Source organism: Budorcas taxicolor, chromosome 2 (assembly GCF_023091745.1).
Source record: "Budorcas taxicolor isolate Tak-1 chromosome 2, Takin1.1, whole genome shotgun sequence".
Taxonomy (NCBI): Eukaryota; Metazoa; Chordata; class Mammalia; order Artiodactyla; family Bovidae; genus Budorcas; species Budorcas taxicolor.
The window spans coordinates 79,065,529-79,089,074 of NC_068911.1; the positions used below are offsets into that span (position 1 = coordinate 79,065,529).

At 37.4% G+C, this 23,546-nt stretch overlaps 1 protein-coding gene across 1 annotated transcript in view; it reads right to left on the reverse strand.

The window, feature by feature from the left end:
- Positions 1 to 23,546, reverse strand: part of SLC4A10 (solute carrier family 4 member 10) — a 236,428-nt gene that overhangs the window by 186,188 nt on the left and 26,694 nt on the right. Inside the window, exon 2 of the mRNA XM_052663982.1 lies at positions 20,730 to 20,811. Within this exon, the coding sequence (XP_052519942.1) occupies positions 20,730 to 20,811 (82 nt within the window). The remainder of the gene's footprint in view (positions 1 to 20,729; positions 20,812 to 23,546) is intronic.

A 23,546-nucleotide genomic window follows, 5' to 3' on the forward strand; every position in this document is an offset into this window, starting at 1 on the left:
AGGAACCAGAGATCAAATTGCAAACATCCACTGGATTATGGAAAGAGAGAGAGAGTTCCAGAAAAACATCTATTTCTGCTTTATTGACTACGCCAAAGCCTTTGACTGTGTGGATCACAATCAACTGAAAGAGATGGGAATACCACACCACCTGACCTACCTCTTGAGAAACCTGTATGCAGGTCAGGAAGCAACAGTTAGAACTGGACATGGAACAATAGACTGGTTCCAAATAGGAAAAGGAGTATGTCAAGGCTGTATATTGTCACCCTGCTTATTTTACTTACATGCAGAGTACATCATGAGAAATGCTGGGCTGGAAGAAGCACAAGCTGGAATCAAGATTGCTGGGAGAAATATCAATAACCTCAGATATGCAGATGACACCACCCTTATGGCAGAACGTGAAGAACTAAAGAGCCTCTGGATGAAAGTGAAAGAGGAGAGTGAAAAAGTTGGCTTAAAGCTCAACATTCAGAAAACGAAGATCATGGCATCCAGTCCCATCATTTCATGGAATATAGATGGGGAAACAGTGGAAACAGTGTCAGAATTTATTTTTCTGGGCTCTAAAATCACTGCAGATGGTGATTGCAGCCATGAAATTAAAAGACGCTTACTCCTTGGAAGAAAAGTTATGACCAGCCTAGATAGCATATTGAAAAGCAGAGATGTTACTTTGCCAACAAAGGTCCGTTTAGTCAAGGCTATGGTTTTTCCAGTAGTCATGTATGGATGTGAGAGTTGGACTGTGAAGAAAGCTGAGTGCCAAAGAATTGATGCTTTTGAACTGTGGTGTTGGAGAAGACTCTTGAGAGTCTCTTGGACTGCAAGGAGATCCAACCAGTCCATTCTGAAGGAGATCAGCCCTGGGATTTCTTTGGAAGGAATGATGCTAAAGCCGAAACTCCAGTACTTTGGCCACCTCATGCGAAGAGATGACTCACTGGAAAAGACTCTGATGCTGGGAGGGATTGGGGGAGGAGGAGAAGGGGACGACAGATGATGAAATGGCTGGATGGTATCACCGACTCGACGGACATGAGTTTGGATGAACTCCGGGAATTGGTGATGGACAGGGAGGCCTGGCGTGCTGCAATTCATGGGGTCACAAAGAGTCAGACACGAGTGAGCGACTGAGCTGAACTGAACTGAGCAAAAAAGTAAAACTGTAAAATTTTCCAGATTTAGACTTGTCTTGTATTAATCTGAAAGACATGTACATATGTAGAAAGTAGCTCATTCTGAGAATTGTGGTAATTAAAGACAGAAGGGTTGCCTGGAAAAACTGAAGACTTTTTGAAGAAAAAAAGATTTCCATGAAGACAGTTGATGGAACTCAAACTGTGAAACTGAAGGAAAGAAAAAATTAAAATATCTGAAAGCAAAGAGGAAAACACTTTTAACATTTCTACACAGAAGTTTACAAATAGGAAATAGTGTTGCAGATTTTTTTTTTAATGGCCACAGTATTTAGGAGATTCTCCCATCAAATAGTAGAATCTGTTCTTCTAATCCTTGAATCCTGGCTTGGCCATGTACCTTATTTTGACTTTTGGGACACTGGCATATGTGATACAAAAAAGACTTAGAGAAAGCTTTTGCTTTTTTCCCTACTGCTTTCCACAAGAAAGCTTGTGGTTTTTTTCCTCTTATGCCACCATGTAATCATATGTATCAAATATGTCTAATTTTATCACATACCATCACCAGTATACATTCTATGCATGCATGCCTGTGTGGGTGCTGTCACTTCAGTTGTGTCTGACTCTTTGAGATCCCATGGACTGTAGCCCGCCAGGCTCCTCTGTCCATGGGATTTTCCTGGCAAGAATACTGGAGTTGGTTTCCATGCCCTCCTCTAGGGGATCTTTCCAACCCAGGGACCTAACTCGCATCACCTGCCTCCCCTGCATTGCAGGTGTACTCTTTACCACTGAGCCACTGGGGAAGCCCATATATTCTATGAGCACCTTATATTTCCTTATAACATTTTTCAAAAATTCAGTTAAATAACTAATTGTATAATCAGGTACATAATGCCTATGATAGGCTCTAGAGGCAGTAATAAGGTCTGTACAATCATGTTCTCATTCCTAGTACCTGGCATATTAAAAGCTCAGTACGTGCTGAATAAATGACAACAAATTAAAACTCATTTTTAAAGAATTTTATGCTGAAGTAGGCTAGAAATTTTAAAAACTAGCTCAGAGGGGAGAGAACTTTGAGGAAAATAGGATGTGTATTGCTAAGTGAAACAAAGATAGCATGTCTTGTGAAGGGAGGCACAAGCACAGAGAGGGTCCAGAGACATATGTAACTTGTTTTTATCAGGAAGTAAACAGAATTTTTATTTCTTTAAATATCCATTGCTTAATGAACACTTTATTCATTAAATGCTTTATTCATTGCTCATGAATAAACATATACCTATACTACATATCGGAGAAGGCAATGGCACCCCACTCCAGCACTCTTGCCTGGAAAATCCCATGGGCAGAGGCTGCACTCCATGGGGTCGCGAAGAGTCGGACACGACTGAGCGACTTCACTTTCACTTTTCACTTTCATGCATTAGAGAAGGAAATGGCAACCTATTCCAGTGTTCTTACCTGGAGAATCCCAGGAATGGGGGAGCCTGGTAGGCTGCCGTCTATGGGGTCGCACAGAGTCAGACACAACTGAAGTGACTTAGCAGCAGCAGCATACTACATATAGAAACCAAATATCTTATTTAAAAAAAAATTTATGGGATATTTTAGATGAAGCCCATGACTTTACCACATATGACCTGACAGCAATGGTGTGTTGAAACTGGGGCTTATGTCAATTTGCCAGAACTAGTTGGGCATGTCTCTTCCTAACTCTGTATTCAGTGAAAACATTTCAATGATGTGAAAGCAGCCATGAAAAATGGAAAATGCTATAAACTGAGGCTATGGAGGCAACCAAGAGAAGAGGAGGAGGGAGGGCTATCAGAACACCGCTGCCTGGTACCTAGTGGAACATAAAGATGGAACTTCCTTTTTTAATTTGTTGACAACTGTCTATACCCAGATGTGACCTGATCAATTTACCTTAATAAGGTTGATTTCATTTTCTAGAAAGGTTCACTTGTGCGGTTTTGTAATTATGTGGAGCACAAGTACCCAATTCTAAGTCAAGAGAATAAAAAAATTATTGGGGCAATACAAAACCATAGAGCTAAGATGATGGTGAAAAGTGACATTAGGGGGCATCTGTTTTCATCCTCTCATTTATATAGGATCATGAGAGCATTTTAGGAAGAAGGGAAGCTGCACCCAAATCCTTTTGCTTTGAGATGTAAAGTCATTAAATAATTTCTGAAGGCGTATGGTACCCTAAATGAAGACAAGCAGGAATGCATTAGGCTTCCCACTTCCATTCTCTGTTGAAAGGAAACTCCATAGATGGGAGGAGAGTTTGGACCCTTTTCCAGACTCATCTGCAGCCACCAGATTACTCTGTGTGTGTGGGGGGGTGGGGGTGTGTGTGTATTGATGGTTTGACGTCCATCATGTGAATGACGCTAAACACCTTTCTGACAGAGTCACTTAGGTACTAGAGAGCCTATTCTATGCGAGGAAAACTTGAAGTATACACTCAAGTCTCAAGGCTGATTTTGGTATGCATATATGTAGAGAAGGAAGCTGTGTAGCTGACTGGATTAACCTGTACAGATAAACCAGGAAGGATCAAAAACCTTGGTGGACAGGGCCTTGCTCCAAATAATAGTGAGTAGTCACAAACTCCAGTGCAGCTTGCATCACCCAACTCCCTGGATGCCAAAAGATTTCTACTTGGTGGTAGAAGATACTGAGACTAATATGTTAAGTTTGCTAGAGTTAAACAGTTGTTGAGATCAACCAAGAGGGAGATATCTAGTTTATAAGGTCCATATTTTATCTCTTTTTTCACTGCTATATTACTTGTACCTAGAGTAGTATCTTTGTTGTTGCTGTTTAGTTCCCAAGTCAGGTCCAACTCCTTTGCAACTGCCTGGAATGTAGCCCACCAGACTCTTCTGTCCGTGGGATTTCCCAGGCAAGAATACTGGAATGGGTTGCTGTTTCCTTCTCCAGGGGATCTTCCTGACCAAGGGATCAAACCTGCGTCTCCTGTGTTGGCAGGCAGATTCTTTACCACTGAGCCAGCAGTTAATAATAGGCATTAAGTAGAATTGGAGGAAAGAATAAATTAGTGAATCTGAAGTCCCATTAATTCTCACTGAAGGTGGCAACTGGTTAGAGATATTAAGGACTGATTAAACCATTTAGTCTAAGTAACCCTATGGAACTTGGGAGGAGAACCCGAGGAGAAATGCCATACTTTTGGAATATCCAGACAGGATGTACCTCTGTCAATGCTAACCAAATATGACCTAATTTTACATCTCAAAATAACAAAGCCAAATATACCCTTTCCATAAAAAATTTATATTTGATGATATGTTGGCCCATCTTTTCTACTTCAAATTTCTTTCTTCCCCAAGAAAGGTAAAGGATAATTTTTCATGTTTTCAGGAAGCATGAATCATTAATAGGACATTTTTTTAAACCCTTCACTTACACAGAGGGCTTCCCTGATAGCTCAGTTGGTAAAGAATCTGCCTGCAATGCAGGTGACACCAGTTTGAATCCTGGGTCAGGAAAAGCTGCTGGAGAAGGGATAAGCTACGCACTCCAGTATTCCTGGGCTTCCCTTGTGGCTCAGCTGGTAAAAGAATCTGCCTGCAATGCGCGAAACTTGGGTTTGATCCCTGGATTGGGAAGATGCCCTGGAGAAGGGAAAGGCTACCCACTCCAGTATTCTGGCCTGGAGAATTCTATGGACTGTATAGTCTATGGTGTCGCAAAAAGTCGGACATGACTGAGTGACTTTCACTTTCACTCACTTATACAGAGCAAGCAGTCCTTTTCAAATTCAAAACCAATGAACTTTTCTTGTCAGTAAGAGAACTGAAAACTTCAAAGTATTCAAATATCAAGCAAAGTTAACAAGAAATTTAAATTTTAAAGCATACCCTAGAAATTAAAGATCATAGAATTTAGAGCTGCAAAATTCTTTAGAGAGCACCTGACTGATTCTCTCATTTTCATGAGAGGAATAAATAGAAATAAATGTGAAATAAACAGAAGTTGAAGAATTTAACCCAACACTGCTAAAACTAAACATTTCTAAGTAATTGTATCCAATAGGGAAATTTTAAAAACTTAAGTTTCTTTCATCATGCAAAACTCTACTATTTCCATGTAACATAAAAAAATGATACAGTTCATCGTTCATGTAACAGTCTTTCAAATACTCAGTTATTTAGCAGTTATGATCTAAGTATTCCCTTAGCATTTCCCTCGACTAATGTTTGTATAAGACGACCGCTACTCTGGTAATGTTCACCTTTTTCAGTGCCTACTTTAGGCATGTTCACTGTATGAAGGTCTGTATGATGCACATGGAATGCTTTGGATGCATCCATACAGACTCCTGTAGCTCTTATAGGTGGAAATTACATTCCAAGAAGTGAATAACATTCCCAGAAGTGAATCATACCCAGATAGAACAAAGAATAAGAAGAAAAAAATCAAGGACAGATATATAGAGAGTAACCAACATTTGAAAGACAGATGAGAATAGACAAAGCTTTGATGAAATGGATGGAACCTCTCACATTATGTCAGTGGGAGGGTAAAACATAGATCAAAATTTTTAAACTCTATAACCTTTTGAGTCAGTGATCCTTCTGAGAATTACATCAGGAAACCCAAGTGCACAAAAATATATATATAATAATAATTCATTGGAACTTTGTTTAAAAGAAATAAATGAGAAATAAAATGTCCATTGATAAGGGATTGGTTAAATAAAGCATGATAAAATCATGCAATGAAATACAAAGTACAATTAATATGGACAATATCAATATTAACATGGAATGATGCTGGTTTTTTTAATGAAGAGAGTTGTTTAAAAGATTGTGAATTATACTATAATTCACTTACATGTAATTTAGCTATCTAAAGAGCCTCTTGATGAAAGTGAAAGAGGAGAGTGAAAAAGTTGGTTTAAAGCTCAACATTCAGAAAACTAAGATCATGGCATCCGGTCCCATCACTTCATGGCAAAGAGATGGGGAAACAGTGGAAACAGTGGTAGACCTTATTTTTCTGGGCTCCAAAATCACTGAAATTAAAAGATGCTTACTCCTTGGAAGGAAAGTTACGACCAATCTAGACAGCACATTAAAAAGCAGAGACATTACTTTGTCAACAAAGGTCCATCTAGTCAAGGGTATGGTTTTTCCAGTAGTCACGTATGGATGTGAGAGTTGGACTGTGAAGAAAGCTGAGTGCCAAAGAATTGATGCTTTTGAACTATGGTGTTGGAGAAGACTCTTGAGAGTCCCTTGGATGGCAAGGAGATCCAATCAGTCCATCCTAAAGGAAATCAGTCCTGGGTGTTCACTGGAAGGACTGATGTTGAAGCTGAAACTCCAATCCTTTGGCCACCTGATGCAAAGAGCTGACTCATTGGAAAAGACACTGATGCTGGGAAAGATTGAGGGCAGGAGGAAAAGGGGATGACAGAGCATGAGATGGTTGGATGGCATCACCAACTCGATGGACATGGGTTTTGGGACATGGGGTAGCAAAGAGTCAGGCACAACTGAGCGACTGAACTGAACTGAACCCTTGTCTGTTTATGTACATAATTAAAGTGTATTCTGTTTATAATATTAATTCTGTTCAAAAGTATTAATTTTTGCTTCTAAGTGGTGAGTTTTGGGGGCTGTTGTTTTGTTTTGTTTGCCTCCTTTATACTTTTTTATATTTCTTGGATTTTTCTAACTCAAGTCATTTTTTGTTTTAAAATATTGTTTTAGTAACTTTTAAAACAATAAAAACTATTTTAATTTTGGTAATAAACATAGAAATGTCAAGTAGACTAAGAGGGGCCAGTGGATACAACAAAAAACACTAAGGAAGACTGCTCTGAGAAGCCACAGGAAGGGAGATGAGAAAGGAGAAGGAAGATCTAAAAGCAAAGGTATAGTCAAAAGGTTTACAAGCATCTGAGAATTCAAAGGGACTGACAACAGGGGACCACTGTAGTTGGCAATCAAGAGCACCTTTTTAATAGATAGAATGCATATTAATAAACTTTAAGAGAAAATCAAAGTGAGTAGCATGAGAGAAGCGATCACTATTTCAACTTAGTAAACATGACTTCCATGTTCATGATCAGTACTACTATCATTTGCATTAGACTATCAAAAAATACTTTCCCACTATATTGTCACCCTATTAAATAATAGCAATTTGCTATTATAAGAAAAAATTGAGTTATGCAAAGGAAAAAACAGGTATAATTCTAAATAATTTAGCTAGGTATTATAAATCCTTTGGTAATAAGACTAATATGTTATTCACAAATGCTCCAAAGGTAATTTAGAAGCAGCTTTGAAAAGTCAAAAGGAATATTAATAGTTAAGGACACTGTATATAATCTTAAAGTCATTATATATAATATACAATGTATAATACATAATGAAATATTACTCAGCCTTAAAAAGGAATGAAGTTTTGCCATTTATAGCAACGAGGATTCATGAACCTAGAAAGCATTATGCTTAGTGAAAGAAGTCAGAGAAAGACAATACTCTGTTAGCATTTATATGTGGAATCTAAAAAGTAAGATGAATGTATATAACAAAACCGAACAGATTCACAGATACAGAGGATAAAGTAGTTGTCACCATCAGGGAGAGGGAAGGGGAAGCAGCAAGCTAGGGGTAGAGGATTAAGAGATACAAACCGCTATGTGTAAAGTAGATAAACAACAAGGCTATATTGTACAGCACAGGAAATTATAGCATCCATTTTGTAATAATGTTAAATGGAGTATAATCTATAAAAATATTGACTATGCTATAATCTGAAGTAAATACAATATTGTAAATCAACTTAACTTCAATAAAAAGGATATTCATAAAATTCCTGCTGCAGAGACAAGATAAAAGCTAAATTTATCAGCAGAAAATCAAATCTTTATTTTCTTTTAATCATACTTTCAATTGTTTTGATTTGGTGTATTATCTTCCCAACTTAAGATCTCAGTTGGGATAGAGATGATAGAGGGATAGAGATGATAGAGGGGTAGAGATGATAGAGGGGTAGAGATGATAGAGAAAGAAAGAAACAATTAGTCATTTTCATTCTGCTTTCAGCAGTCCTGACAAACTAAAAGTAATAGGGATGACTAGGTAGGTTAGGTGAAGAAGGCAATGGCAACCCACTCCAGAATCCCATGGATGGAGGAGCCTGGTAGGCTGCAGTCCATGGGGTCACTAAGAGTCGGACACGACTGAGCGACTTCACTTGGACTTTTCACTTTAATGCATTGGAGAAGGAAATGACAACCCACTCCAGCATTCTTGCCTGGAGAATCCCAGGGATGGCGGAACCTGGTGGGCTGACGTCTATGGGGTCGCACAGAGTTGGACACAACTGAAACAACTTAGCAGCAGCAGCAGCAGCAGCAGGTAGGTTAGGAAAGAGGAAAGATAGAATGGGGTATTGTCACCAGAAGAAAATATAAAAGAGCGTTCCAAAAAGCAACCTCAGAATACTGGTATACAAAATGGAATTAATTCTATTAAGGTTCCAGTGATACTATTAATAGCACTGATAAAGTATCAGTTCAGTTCAGTCCCTCAGTCATGTCTGTTTCTTTGCAACCCCATGGACTGCAACAATCCAGGCTTCCCTGTCCATCACCAACTCCCAGAGCATGCTCAAACTCATGTCCACCAAGCAGGTGATGCCATCCAACCACCTCATCCTCTGTTATCCTCTTCTCCTCCTGCCTTCAATCTTTCCCAGCATCAGGGTCTTTTCCAATGAGTCAATTCTTCACATCAGGTGGCCAAAGTATTGGAGTTTCAGCTTCAGCATCAGTCCTTCCAATGAATATTCAGGACTGATTTCCTTTAGGATGGTCTGATTGGATCTCTTTGCAGTTCAAGGGACTCTCAAGAGTCTTCTCCAACACCTCAGTTCAAAAGCATCAATTCTTTGACATTCAGCTTTCTTCATAGTCCAACTCTAGCATCTATACATGACTACTGCAAAAACCATAGCTTTGACTAGATGGGCCTTTGTTGGCAAAGTAATGTTTCAGCTTTTTAATATGCTGTCTAGGTTTGTCATAGCTTTCTTTCTTTTTTAAAAATTAATTTATTTTAATTGGAGGCTAATTACTTTACAATATTGTAGTGGTTTTTGTCATACATTGACATGAATCAGCCATGGGTATACAGGTGTTCCCCATCCTGAACCCCCCTCTCACCTCCCTCCCCAACCCATCCCTCAGAGTCATCCCAGTGTACCAGCGCTGAGCACCCTGTCTCATGCATCAAACCTGAACTGGCGATCTGTTTCATATATGATAATATACATGTTTCAATGTGTCATAGCTGTTCTTCCAAGGAGCAAGCATCTTTTAATTTCATGGCTGCAGTCACCATCTGCAGTTATTTTGGAGCCCAAGAAAATAAGGTATAAAATAAAAGTATAAAATAAAATTATAAAATGTGTGATAAAAGTATAGATGTGTATAATACAGAAAGGGGTTTCCAGGTGGTGCTAGCGGTAAAGAACCCACCTGCCAATCCAGCAGACATAAGAGATATGGGTTCAAACTGAGGCAGAAGAGCCCCTGGAAGAGGGCATGGCAACCCACTCCAGTACTCTTGCCTGGAGAATCCCATGGACAAAGGAGCCTGGCAGGCTTAAGTTCATAGGGTCACAAAGAGTCGGACATGACTAAAGTTACTTGGGAAAGGAATACAACAAGGTTGTATATTGTCACTCTATTTAAGTTACATGCAGAGTACATCATGCAATATGACAGGCTGGATCCATTGCTGGGCTCCAATGGTTCACAAGCTGGACTCAAGATTGCTGGGAGAATATCGACAACCTCGGGTATGCAGATAATACCCCTCTAATGGCAGAAAGTAAAAAGGAACTAAAGAGCCTCTTGATGAGGGTGAAAGAGGAGAGTGAAAAAACTGGCTTAAAATTCAACATTCAAAAATTGAAGATCATGGCATCAGGTCCCATTGCTTCATGGCAAATGGAAGCAATGACCGATTTTATTTTCTTGGGCTCCTAAATCACTGCAGATAGTGACTGCAGCCATGAAATTAAAAGATGTTTGCTCCTTTGAAGGAAAGCTAAGATAAACCTAGACAGCATATTAAAAATCAAAGACATCACTTTGCTGACAAAGGTCCGTATAGTCAAAGGTATGGTTTTTCCAGTAGTCTTGTACCTATGTGAGAGCTGGACTAAAGAAAGCTGAATGCTGAAGAACTGATGCTTTCAAACTGTGGTGCTGGAGAAGACTCTTGAGAGTCCCTTGGACTGCAAGAAGATCAAACTAGTCAATTCTAAAGGAAACCAACCCTGAATATTCATTGGAAGGACTGATGCTGAAGCTGAAGCTCCAGTTCTTTGGCCACCTGAAGCAAATAGCCAGCTCATTGGAAAAGACCCTGATGCTGGGAAAGATTGAGGGCAAAAGGAGAGGAGGGCAGTAAGAGGATGAGATGGTTACATAGCATCACAGACCCAGTGGACATAAATCTGAACAAACCCCAGGAGACAGTGAAGCACAGGGAATTCTGCAGTGCTGGGGTCATAAAGAGTCGTACACAACTTAGCAACTGGACAACAACAAAAAAAATCCAGAAATTTAAGAACATCACCTCTTTCAATTACTATTTAACACTTACTCTCATCAGTATTTATTGCAGTTTATATTTTAAATGTAAACATTTATGTGCAAGGTGGCCACTGTAATTTTTCCCAAGGAAGTTTAGAAGTCAAGTGCCCTTTTGATAGCACCAGTATGTAAACCACCTTTGAAAATAAAGAGCATAAAGCAGAAGTTTTGCTCACTGCTTGTATACCATTAGCATGCAATTAATATTGGTGAATGATGATGACTTCACAAGGGAAGTCCAAATTGATTGGTAGCCCACCTGTGCTTCAATTGTGAGGGGATAACCTGTGGAGGTTCCAATCACATGCAGCCAGCGGTTTTTAAAGTAGGATAGCTCTAGAGGGAAGCTAGTGGAAATAGAGATTGAAGAATTTAATCAAGAAGTAGACTAAATTGATTCCTTCACAATGTCACTTTCAGAATACTACTCCCACATTATGAAACCGTATAACTAATCAACTCATTTAAGTCTCAGATGTCTGGAAAACTCAGAAGTATAGTGTTAATATAAACTATTAAGAAGCTTTAGTCATTTGTGGTTTGTCTTCAAAGTATTAAATATTTCTGAAGAAAAATATAGAAGGATTAAAGCAATAAATTCGTTGCTGCAAAATACCCTATTTTAATATTTATAGGATTATATTTAAGGTAATGAAAATGGATTTCTTTTCATCTATTATATCACTAAAATAGCAAATGACTGAAAATTTTACATATACACACACAAACATACAGTTCTCCTTATTCACAAAGGATATGTCTTAGGTCACATTACATAGAAAATACTTCAAGTCTGTACTGTGCCTTTGATAAGTAGAGAACAGGTAGTAAACAGAGACAGATTTATAAGGAATAATGAGGGAGATTAAGAATATATGCTCTTATTCTAAAATCAGCTCCCTAAAAACTGACATCATAAACTAGGGATGGAAAAAATACAACAAGGACTCCTAAATTATGAAACCATAAATTTGCTGGATTTCTTAGTCACATATACACATTATAATATTTGTTACTATTACTATCCTCATGCAAGGACATACTTGCAAATGATATAACTATTTGTGAATGATCTAATAAGCCATGACCAAATTTAGAAAAATAGATCTTTAAAATTTACAATATACTCTAAAAACAGACTATAAATAACTATCAAGCTACCACTCCAAATAGAAAAAATATCACAAATAAATTTATATATCAAAATAAAGATGTGGGTCACACAAAATTCATGTGGAACAATTAGTATGAAGAAACATGGAACATGATGTATAGCTCACCTGGGAGTTAATTTTTGGAATAAAAGTAATTCCACTATTAGACTGTTTAAAAATAAATATTGTCTTATTTAGTTTTTATTTTTAGGATATCCAGGAGAAAAATAAAACAATTCATTGTGAAATGCACATAGGTGGCCAAGATAGTCAATTAGGAAATAAAATTTACTACTGGCTATCTTTTTTTTTTTTCTGGTATCTTAACTATTAGACTATCTGCCCAATTTCCATCCTCAAATATCTGAAGTGTTTGGCAGGCAGAATGTACAATTTTAAATGGATCCTATGTAGTTAATTAAGTCCATTAATTATTACTAATGAACCAAATACCAGTTAGAATTTCTCCATCAAGTGACTTTGAACCTGTATCACAATATTAAATTGCACAAAAGCTAGCAAACAAAGATAGCAGGAAAAATGGTTCTTTCTTTTTCAAATAAAAGGCATTTGAAATAACGAAACAATAAGATTATTCATTCTGTGGTACAGCAGAGACAAGAATTTAAAATAAGAGAACATGAGGTTACATTAAAAATTGTCTCCAATGGGACAGAGCTCTTCCTTTTGTGGAAATGAATCGGTCTAATGGGAATTTACTAGTTTTAAATTTTTCAAATTTTGGCAAAATTATTTGGAAAGCTGCTGCAATGCAGGTACTATCAAATTCTTTATTGCTTCATTGGATAATCTCAACTTTTTAAAAATAGTTATGATTGAGTAAATATGCCCCAGTCTTCCAGTTAATACACATCTTGCCCCATTCAGTCACCTAAAAAACAAGTCTCCACATTATGTTTACATTTAGGTGTTAAAAGCCCAGACCCCTGAGTGTCTGAATCCCTGCTCTTACACTTGCTAGTCAGGGCTTGGGCAGCCCAATCTTTTGGGCTTTGGTTTCTTTATCCATAAAATTGAGATGATAATAGCACTTATCACACTGAGTAACTTTAAAATTTTAATTCATTCTTCATTATTTGACTTACCTTATGCAAATATTTAAACTTCATTTCCAGTCACTCCTTACCTCCACGTACACAATTCCAGTGTGTTAGCCACACCATATTTGCCATTCCCAGAATATGATAAATCCTTCCTTCTTTGTCCTCAGAACTCTCATTCATCCTTCTAAGCCCATCTCAATCTCTCTGAAGGCAACTTTTGTTTCTCTCACCAGAATTCATTTTTGCCTTCTGACGGCAATTTTTGGAGATTAAAAAATCAGAAAGAAAAATATGTAAGCCTAAATTTTGGATTTTTCTTTATTTTTTAAATTATTTTTTACTTTGGTTGAAAAATATCATATCATAATCATAGAATCAGAACTTATCTTCTGTTTTTTAGTGAAAAATACTTTTGACATTACAATAATTATGGTCAGAAAAGCATTTTAGTTATCTTAAGAGTGCAGGAATGCATTAGGTGAAGTGAAGAAAGTGGGAAGGTATTATCACTGATAAAATTATGTTGCATGACAGCTTTGCACTACGTATTTTACTTATATTTTCTGGACTTTGGGTCCACAATATATTGAATGGTCCTAAAAGAAATAAACTAGTAAACCTAATTTTTTGTCTAAAATAAAGTGAGCAAAAGAATATCAAGATATAGGTATAATTTTCTCTATTAAATCCATGACTTAAAAGTATTTTGCTCTCTGCTAAAAGCAACATAAAATAAACAAAATGTCTTTTTAATTTAATTTGTAGGCCAAGATTTAAATGTTAGCTTAACTTCTCCATTAAACTAAAATTTATGAATTCCTGAACATCCAATTAAGATGTAACTAGTTTTATTTATCTTAGTACAGTGCATAATCAGAACCTCCTGTATTTACATGTTAAATGCTTGAAAGGTAATTAAATATTTGATGAGTGTTGATTATGCATCTAATTATATTACATAAACTTAACTTCTTACATGTTTAGTGACAATATTATTGAATTACATATAAATGAGATTCAATGCAACACATTTTTTAGTATCTATCGAGTATAAGAAAAAGTGCTGGATAGATACCATGATATAATGCAAATAACAGGTAAGACAAAAATTTGTTCCTGAACAAGCTTGTAATCAAATAAGAATGATAAGAAATATATACGTAATAATAATATATGAAATTATGTAAATTCAGAAAGAGTTATCTGAAGGAGGAGGATAATTATTCTGCCAGGAGGGATCAAGTAACACTAACGGGTGGGTAGAATGAACATTCTATTCTTTGTGGAGAAGATGCTGCTGCTGCTGCTGCTAAGTCACTTCAGTCGTGTCCGGCTCTGTGCGACCCCATAGACGGCAGCCCACCAGGCTCCCCGATCCCTGGGTTTCTCCAGGCAAGAACACTGGGGTGGGTTGCCATTTCCTTCTCCAATGCGTTAAAACGAAAAGTCAAAGTTAAGTCGCTCAGTTGTGTCTGACTCTTAGTGACCCCATGGACTGTAGCCCACCAGGCTCCTCCATCCATGGAATTCTCCAGGCAGGAGTACTGGAGTGGGGTGCCATTGCCTTCTCTGGTGGAGAAGATGAGAAGGCACCAATTTGGTATTGTTGTTGTTTAGTCACGAAGTCGTGTCTGACTCTTTGCAACTCCACAGACTGTAGCCCGCCAGGCTTCTCTGTCCATGGGATTTCTGTTTAGGCAAGAATACTGAAGTGGGTTGCCATTTCCCTCTCCAGGGGCTCTTCCCTACCCAGGATCTAATCTGCATCTCCAGCATTGCAGGTGGATTCTTTACCACTGAGCCACCTGGGAAGTTCCCAATTTGTGTGCTTAGTTGCTCAGTCGTGAATGACTCTTTGCAACCCTGTGGACTGTGGCCCACCAGGCTCCGCTGTCCATGGGGATTTTCCAGGCAAGAATACTGGAGTGGGTTTCCATGCCCTCCCCCAGGTGATCTTCCCAACCCAGGTATCCAACCTAGGTCTCCTGCACTGCAGGTGGATTCTTTACCACTGAGCCACCTGGGAAGCCCCCAATTTGGTATGGAACAACTAAAAGGTTTTGAACACAAAGTTTCTAATAATATTCTTAAGGTTTTACTGCCTCCTATATGTTCTCAAGCTGTAGAAAATAGCAGGTATTATTTTAGAAATATGTGCTAAAAACACAGAAAACAAATTGTATCTCACTCACTAAAGAATTTATTTATATATATCAATGATTTGGGGTGAAGTTTAACCTGTGTGGAGGGATGCAAGCTGTAACAAGTATAAAGTTAGGCAACAAAGGAATATGAAAGATAAAAGGGCAAGCATTCTATGCCATATACAGAAACTAACTCAAAATGAATCAAAGAACTAAGGGTAAGACCCAAAACTATAAATTAGAAGTAAACATAGGAAAAAGCTTTATGACATTGGATTTGGCAAGTATTTCTCGAAAATAACACCAAAAACATAGGCAACAAAAGCAAAACTAGACAAACTGGACTACATCAAAACATTAAAATTTTATGTGTACCAAAGGACACAGTCAACAGACAGAAGGGGCAATCTACTGAACAAGAGAAAATATTTACAAATCATGTATCAACAACAACATTAAAAACTCAAACAATGCACAAAAGACTTGAATAGACACTTCTCCAAAGATGACACACAAATGGCCAACAAGCATATGAGAAGATGTTTAATACCACCGATCATTAGGAAAATGCAAATGAAAACCACAATGAGAAATCACCTCACATCCATTAGGATGGCTACTATCAAGAAAACTTGGAAAACTGTATTAGTGAGGAGGTTTTAAAAAAATGGAACCCTAGTGCAGTTTGGTGGGAATGTAAAATTGTGCATGAGCTATGAAAAACAAAATGACAATTCCTCTAAAAATTAAAAACGGAATGACCCTTGTTGTTGTTGTTCAGTCTCTAAATTGTATACGACTCTTTGCAGCCCCATGGACCACAGTACATAGTGGAGGCTTCTCTGTCCTCCACTCTCTCCAGAGTTTGCTCAGATTCGTGTCCATTGAGTTGGTGATACCATCTAACCATCTCATTCTCTGCCACCCACTTCTCCTTTTGCCTTCAATCTTTCACAGCATCAAGATCTTTTCCAACGAGTCAGCTCTTTGCATCAGGTAGCCAAAGTATCATAGTTTTTCCAATGGATATTCAGGATTAAATATTCAGGATATTCCAATGGATATTTTTCCAATGGATACTCCTTTAGGATTGACCCTAGGATCCAGCAAGTCCACGTAGGGGTATATACTCAAAAGAATTGAAAGCAGGGTCCCAAAGAAATACCTGCATATTCATGCTCATAACAGCACTACTCACAACAGCAAAGAGATGAAAGCAATTATGTTCATAATAGATGAGTGGATAAATAGAATGTAGTATATACATACAATGGATATTACTCAGTCTTCAGAAGGAAAGTAAGTCTAACACATGCTACAACATAGATAAGCCTTCAAGACATTATGCTAAGTGAAATAAATCAGTCAAAAAAGACAAACATTGCATGAGCTCACTTACATGAGGTGTATAATGGTAGCCAAATTCATAGAAACAGAAGGTAGAATGGTGGTTGCCAGGGGAGAAGAAATGGGGAGCTGTTGTTTTACAGAATTTCAGTTTTGAGGATGAAAAAGTTCTGGAGATGGCTTATACAACATTGTGAATAGGTTTAACAACACTGAACTGTACACTTAGAACTGGTTATGATGATAAATTTTATGTTAGGCTTTTTTACCACAAAGAACTTCTATTTCATTTCAAGTAAGTATCTGTTGGTATATTTTATCTATGTTACTAAAGAAGCTCTTAGAAATTGTCACTCTCGTCTTTTCCTTTTAATTACACAAAAGGAGAAACTACCATACTCCCTCCATTATCCTCAGTAATGCCACCTTTCCGTCTGGTGCTCTCGCCTTACCCATGTTACAATATATTATGCTGCCAGTTGATTTTTTCTGAACCATGATTTTTTCTGAACCATTGCTCCTGCATTATTTTCTGATGCAGGGTAATCAACTTGGGAATCACTAACAGATGTGTTTATTCTTTGCATGCATCACAACAGAATCCTCTACAGCATCCTCAAATGCTGGAATATTTATCTACTCACTATGATCTGGGAGCAAAACAAATACTTATAAAACCAACATAAATAAGGTTTTCTTCATTTTTTAAAATTCTGTAATATAATATTAAGTTTGCATTCTGTGGTGTTATTTTCAATCACCAGTGACTTGGTCACAATTATTCACTTTTGGGATTAAAAGTCCCACTATAGACATCAGCAAATGAAACAAATATGATTTAATCCAATTGTGTTTTTTCAATCAGAAATCTCTTTTACAGCATTGTGCACTATTATGCGCATTTCCTAATCATTCCCAGTAAAAGGAAATGTATGTAATATATGTTAACACAATAACTAAAATGACCTTAGTAAATCTTATTTTAGCATTATGTATTTTCAAAGGGACCCTTTACCATTTTACTTTAGCTATTAATAAATTTCCTTCTCCAGGGAATCCTCCCCAACCCAGGGATCGAACCCAGGTCTCCTGCATTGCAGGCAGATGCTTTACCTTCTGAGCTACCAGGGAAGCCCCATTTATAAATTACTAACTGTTAACTTCCATTTATCTGTATGTGGATTATCAACCATAATCTTTAAACCCAAGATGATTTTTCCCTGGAATGGAGTATATTCTTACACTAAATTCTTGTTTTGTTAGGTTTTCTTGTGTGAGTTTAGTGACTATAAGCATAGTTTAAGTCATGGTACAACTTAAGCAGGACAGTAAATACACTGCTGAGAAAAAAGCAATAGCATTTCAAATCTAAAGAAAAATTACCTTTATATTACTCATTACTGGGTTAGATTTTTCAAGTTTCTGCTCATTTCAACTTATATAATAAATATGGATAGCATGCAAATTACTGAGCCCACCCATTAAGTATAAACTTTCTAGACCTCGAGGGTTTTCTGTGAATCAAGCAAAATGTCAGGCATAGAGTAGGTATAGTTTGAAAGTTGTCTCTAGATAGTATATTACCTCTCTTCTTATTTAATTGTTGTAGCTAAAGTTAAGACCCAAGAATAATGATTTAATTGTAATTTAAGTGGCTACATTACAATTCTTAAGGGGAATAAACACTTTAGACTGCAGTAGATTATTAAGAGCTATCTCCAATTCATTTTACTTCAGATGATTTGGGTATCACTTTTTAACAAAGAGATGAAAAATATCATATACCTTGGATCCCATTAGTAATAATCATTGTCTGTTTCACCCCCTTCATTGTTTGGTAGGTTTAATGGCTCAGCCTAAAACTATACACTTTAGTACAAGGTCAAAGCTAAAATATAGGTCTCTTGAGTTTCCGTCTCGCCCTCTGTTTGCTAAACACCCTGCTGCTTGATAAACGGAAGGCCGAGGAATTTTGAGTGCTATTAATTCCAAGATTTTGGAAGTACAGCTGTATTTGAAAGTCTGTAGAAATTGCACTGTAGTAACCTATTTTCTTCCCTAATTTTCTAACTGAATGTTCTTTATATATAAAAAATCAACTAACGGTGTGTACACATAAATTGTGGTATTATTGACTATGCCAAAGCCTTTGACTGTGTGGATCACAATAAATTGTGGAAAATTCTGAGAGAGATGGGAATACCAGACCACCTGACCTGCCTCTTGAGAAATCTGTATGCAGGTCAGGAAGCAACAGTTAGAACTGAACATGGAACGACAGACTGGTTCCAAATAGGAAAAGGAGTACCTCAAGGCTGTATATTGTCACCCTGCTTATTTAACTTCTATGCAGAGTACATCATGAGAAACGCTGGACTGGAAGAAACACAAGCTGGAATCAAGATTGCCGGGAGAAATATCAATAACCTCAGATATGCAGATGACACTACCCTTATGGCAGAAAGTGAAGAGGAACTAAAAAGCCTCTTGATGAAAGTGAAAGAGGAGAGTGAAAAAGTTGGCTTAAAGCTCAACATTCAGAAAATGAAGATCATGGCATCTGGTCCCATCACTTCATGGCAAATAGATGGGAAACAGTGGGAACAGTGACAGACTATTTGCGGGGGGGGCTCCAAAATCACTGCAGATGGTGACTGCAGCCATGAAATTAAAAGATGTTTGCTCCTTGGAAGGAAAGTTATGACCAACCTAGATAGCATACTCAAAAGCAGAGATGTTACTTTGCCAACAAAGGTCCGTCTAGTCAATGCTATGGTTTTTCCAGTAGTCATGTATGGATGTGAGAATTGGACTATAAAGAAAGCTGAGCACAGAAGAATTGATGCTTTTGAACTGTAGTGTTGGAAAAGACTCTGGAAAGTCCCTTGGATGGCAAGGAGATTCAACCAGTCCATCCTAAAGGAAATCAACCCTGAATATTCACTGGAAGGACTGATGCTGAATCTGAAACTCCAGTCCTTTGGCCACCTGATGCAAAGAGCTGACTCATTGGAGAAAACCCTGATGCTGGGAAAAATTGAAGGCAGGAGGAGAAGAGGACGACAGAGGATGAGATGGCTGGACGGCATCACCAACTCAATGGATATGAGTTTGAGTAAGCTCTGGGAGTTTGTGATGGACAGGGAAGCCTGGAGTGCTGCAGTCCATGGGGTCGCAAAGAGTCAGACATGACTGAGTGACTGAACTGAACTGAAAAATTGCCAACACTTATGTAACTCTTGCACCAGGTACTATTCTAAGTGTTTTTCCCTTTTTTCTCACAAGAACTTTAGGAAACACATTCTATTGTTATCTTTATTTTAACAACAGAGAAAAAAACTGAGAAAGTGAAAGTGAAGTCTCTCAGTCATGTCCGACTCTTTGCCAGGCTCCTCCCTCCACTGAATTTTCTAGGCTAGGTCCTGGAGTGGGTTGCCCTTTCCTTCTCCAGGGGCTTTTCCTGATTCAGAGATTGAACTTGGGTTTCCTGCATTGCAGGTAGATGCTTTACCATCTGAGCCACTAGAGAAGCCACAGAGAAGCTAACTAATTAACTAGCTAAAGGTTCTGTAGCATATAAGGAACAGAGCTGATATCTAAACCCAGGATATTCTGGTTCAGAATCTCCCTGTTGAATTATCTGGTCACACAAATGACACCTTGAGCCCTCTCTCACAGATATCGCAATAAAACTAGAACACCAATTGTCCTTAACTCCCAGTGACAGTCTACTCTGACAACACAGTGAGATGCTTCTCCTGTTCTCCTCCGTCACGCAGCCCCACCCAAGATGCTGCTGCCACTGCTGCTAAGTCGCTTCAGTTGTGTCCGACTCTGTGCAAGCCCATAGATGGCAGCCCACCAGGCTCCCCCATCCCTGGGATTCTCCAGGCAAGAACACTGGAGTGGCTAATCTGTCATAATTTTTTTCTTTTCATTTCCCAATTAATTTTAACTCCTTGAAGCAAGGGTTACTGAAAGACTGGCACACAATATAGTATAGGAATACAGGAGAGGTTCAATAAAGGTCTGTTGAATGAATTAATGCTCTCATTGTTTGCAGGACTGCCTATTGGCTCTCCAGACTACACCAAAACCGTCATATCCATGTTCCACCACCACTCTGAGTTCAACTTTTGCCGTTCTCCACATTACGAAAACTTCACATTTCTTTGAAATACCAACAAGTATCCCCTTCCCCCCAAAAGTCTTACCTTCTAAATCTTCTTTCTCAAAGTGTGTTTTGAGAATAGAACGAGTTCCACCTCTATCCACAACTGCTTCTTCATCATTTCTCTGGAAGAGAGAGAAAGAAGACTAAATGATAGCACTATATATTCTCTTAATTTCAGAAAATAAATTTCAATGTGACCTGATAATTTAGAGGTCTAATTCATTAACATAAACCTACTTGCACATGACTATTCTGTTTGATTATCAAGTGTTAGTTTACAAAAGAAAAGACTAATCTGACCACAATTCAGAGAAGGAATGTCGCTTGATTTTCCATGAAACTGAGGGCAGTCAAACATTCTAGTTGGCATCATTTGTTAGTGAGATGAAAAATAGAAAATAGTTATCCTGTCAATTTAGTAACATGCATTTTTATCTCTGATAAAGAATTCTTGTTAACAAGATGACATTTTGAACTGTACAAAAGAAATATGAAAATCATTAATATGAACACCACTAATGCTATGGCAGGGACAAATAATTCCTTTGCCATTATAAACATGGCTGAGGAGAACTAACCTCTTGAAAGCAATTAGTAGTAATTACTACATAAAATACAACTCTAGTGACTTTACTTCAGTATAATGCATTTTATTCAAATTAAACTAAATTACAATCATATGCATTAAACCTTCATTCAGTTTCTCTAAATTTTCTTACCTATTTAGAAGAACTGGACATAGGTTCTGTATTTTGAACACTGTACACATACTCAAACCAGCAGACTCAGTGATTAGGTATTCAGTAAAATAATGGGGGAGGTGTGAGTATATTCCAGTTTGACCATGTAGGATGGACAAAATACAAAATACAAAATACTGAATGAGGAGAAATACAGATTATTTACAACTTGTATCTGGTGGTTAACATCTATGTAAAAACTGCCTTAAAAGTGAACACTGGGCACAAAAGGAGAAATGAAAGGTAGAATAAATTCGAATGAATGTTTCAAGATCTATGTCTAAGCTTATTCAAGTTTATAACTATTAGAAAAGTAATATATTTTTGTTTCTTCTTTGAAAGTCTTTTAATTCCTGATCATAATCTTAATAAAGATTTGTCCTCCACGTTCAGCAAATCAGTACTTTCAGTTCTAGGATTACAGACATGGGAAAAGCGAAAGTGTTAGTCAGTCAGTCATGTCTGACTCTGCAACCCCTTGGACTATAGCCCACCAGGCTCCTCTGTCCATAGGATTCTCCAGGCAAGAATACTGGTGGGTTGCCATTCCCTTCTCCAGGGGATCTTCTTGAACCAGGAACTGAACCCAGGTCTCCTGCATTGCACACAGATTCTTTACCATCTGAACCACCAGGGAAACCCAGATTATAGACATATTTCAATCCAAAAAGATCAGCTCTCATATGCTTCAAATGCAGCAAAATATGTAGCAGAAGGACATGCTTTATACCCTGTTGTCTTTCTGACAACTTGTGCTGACACAAGGCAGGGTAAAGTCTTTGAAATTAGAATTAAAGAAACTTACAATATAATGAGAAAAAGAATTAAAATGAAGATAGATTTCAGAACCCATTGCTCTTCTGTTTGGCAAGGTTTAAGAAAATCTGTTGGTTTAAGCAATAATAGCAATAGCCAAAGTCGAGACATATCATTTTCTTGAACCAAATAAATGCAAGCTTCAGCCTATTTTGAATCTGCTCTTGATACATTTACAAATGAAATTTATCCTCTGTGCAAGACATTTTCAAATACATGTCACATTGGAATACAACTCTGCCCTCTGGGGTATTGTTAGGAAGAATGCCAAAAGCTAAGTCATGCATACTTGTTCAAAGGTCAGAAAGAGCACTGTTACACTATAACTCAAAATGGCAGGCTCAGAAAACAACTGCAAAATGGAAAGCTTTATATAGAATATATGAAGATCTTTTTCCCCATACATAAACATTTGATTTTGATTTCAAAGACCTGAAGCAATTTTCAACTTATACAGAATGCTTTTTCCCATTATTTATATAAAGCATGTATACTCTCTGTATACAAAAGTTAATTTTCTTGAATAGCTAATGTTAAGATATTGAGATAAAATAAAATTCTGCATCAGAAGTAGAAGTGGAATCTAAATAGGAAATAGCTGATTGATTAAATACTATGCAGGTTACTAACAGAAGTGACCTAATTTTAATTTTTCTTTAAAAGAGAAAGAACTAGAAGCTAGAATATGAATATAACAATGTAAGTGACTCATTTTGTAGTTTCACATTATCCTCTTTAAATACTCCCTAGTTGTTCCATATTTTCAACCCCAAATTCTGAAGATATAGATTAATGCTAATATATATACTGAAATTCCTCAACTTTGGCTATAGCTCAAAAGATTGCTTTGATATTATTCAAGACTTTTAACATAGTAGTTCCCTTCCCCCATATGACCAGGAGCAGGCAAACATGAGGTGTGATATAGGGAAATGCAGAGCAACATAAGGCACTGGGTCCAGTCTATGTGGTAATCAAATAGAGCAATAAGCAAAATTTTTACTTCATCTTGAACTGTCATTATCTTTAGAATTGGTGAAAATCAGATATATATTAGTGTGCCCTAATTTCCATATGTATGAATATTTACTCATCTAGGAGCAAATCTTAGCACTATGTTAGAGAGACAACACATAAATATATTACACTGCCTTTCAATACAATTCACCTTTGCTATACTGTTGGGTAAACAGTTTTAAGATGGTTGAGTCCAGCAAATAGAGTTTTAATTGGGCGGGGGAACATGGTCCATAGCGAAAAATACATATCCCAACATAGTCACATATTCATATACATGTAAT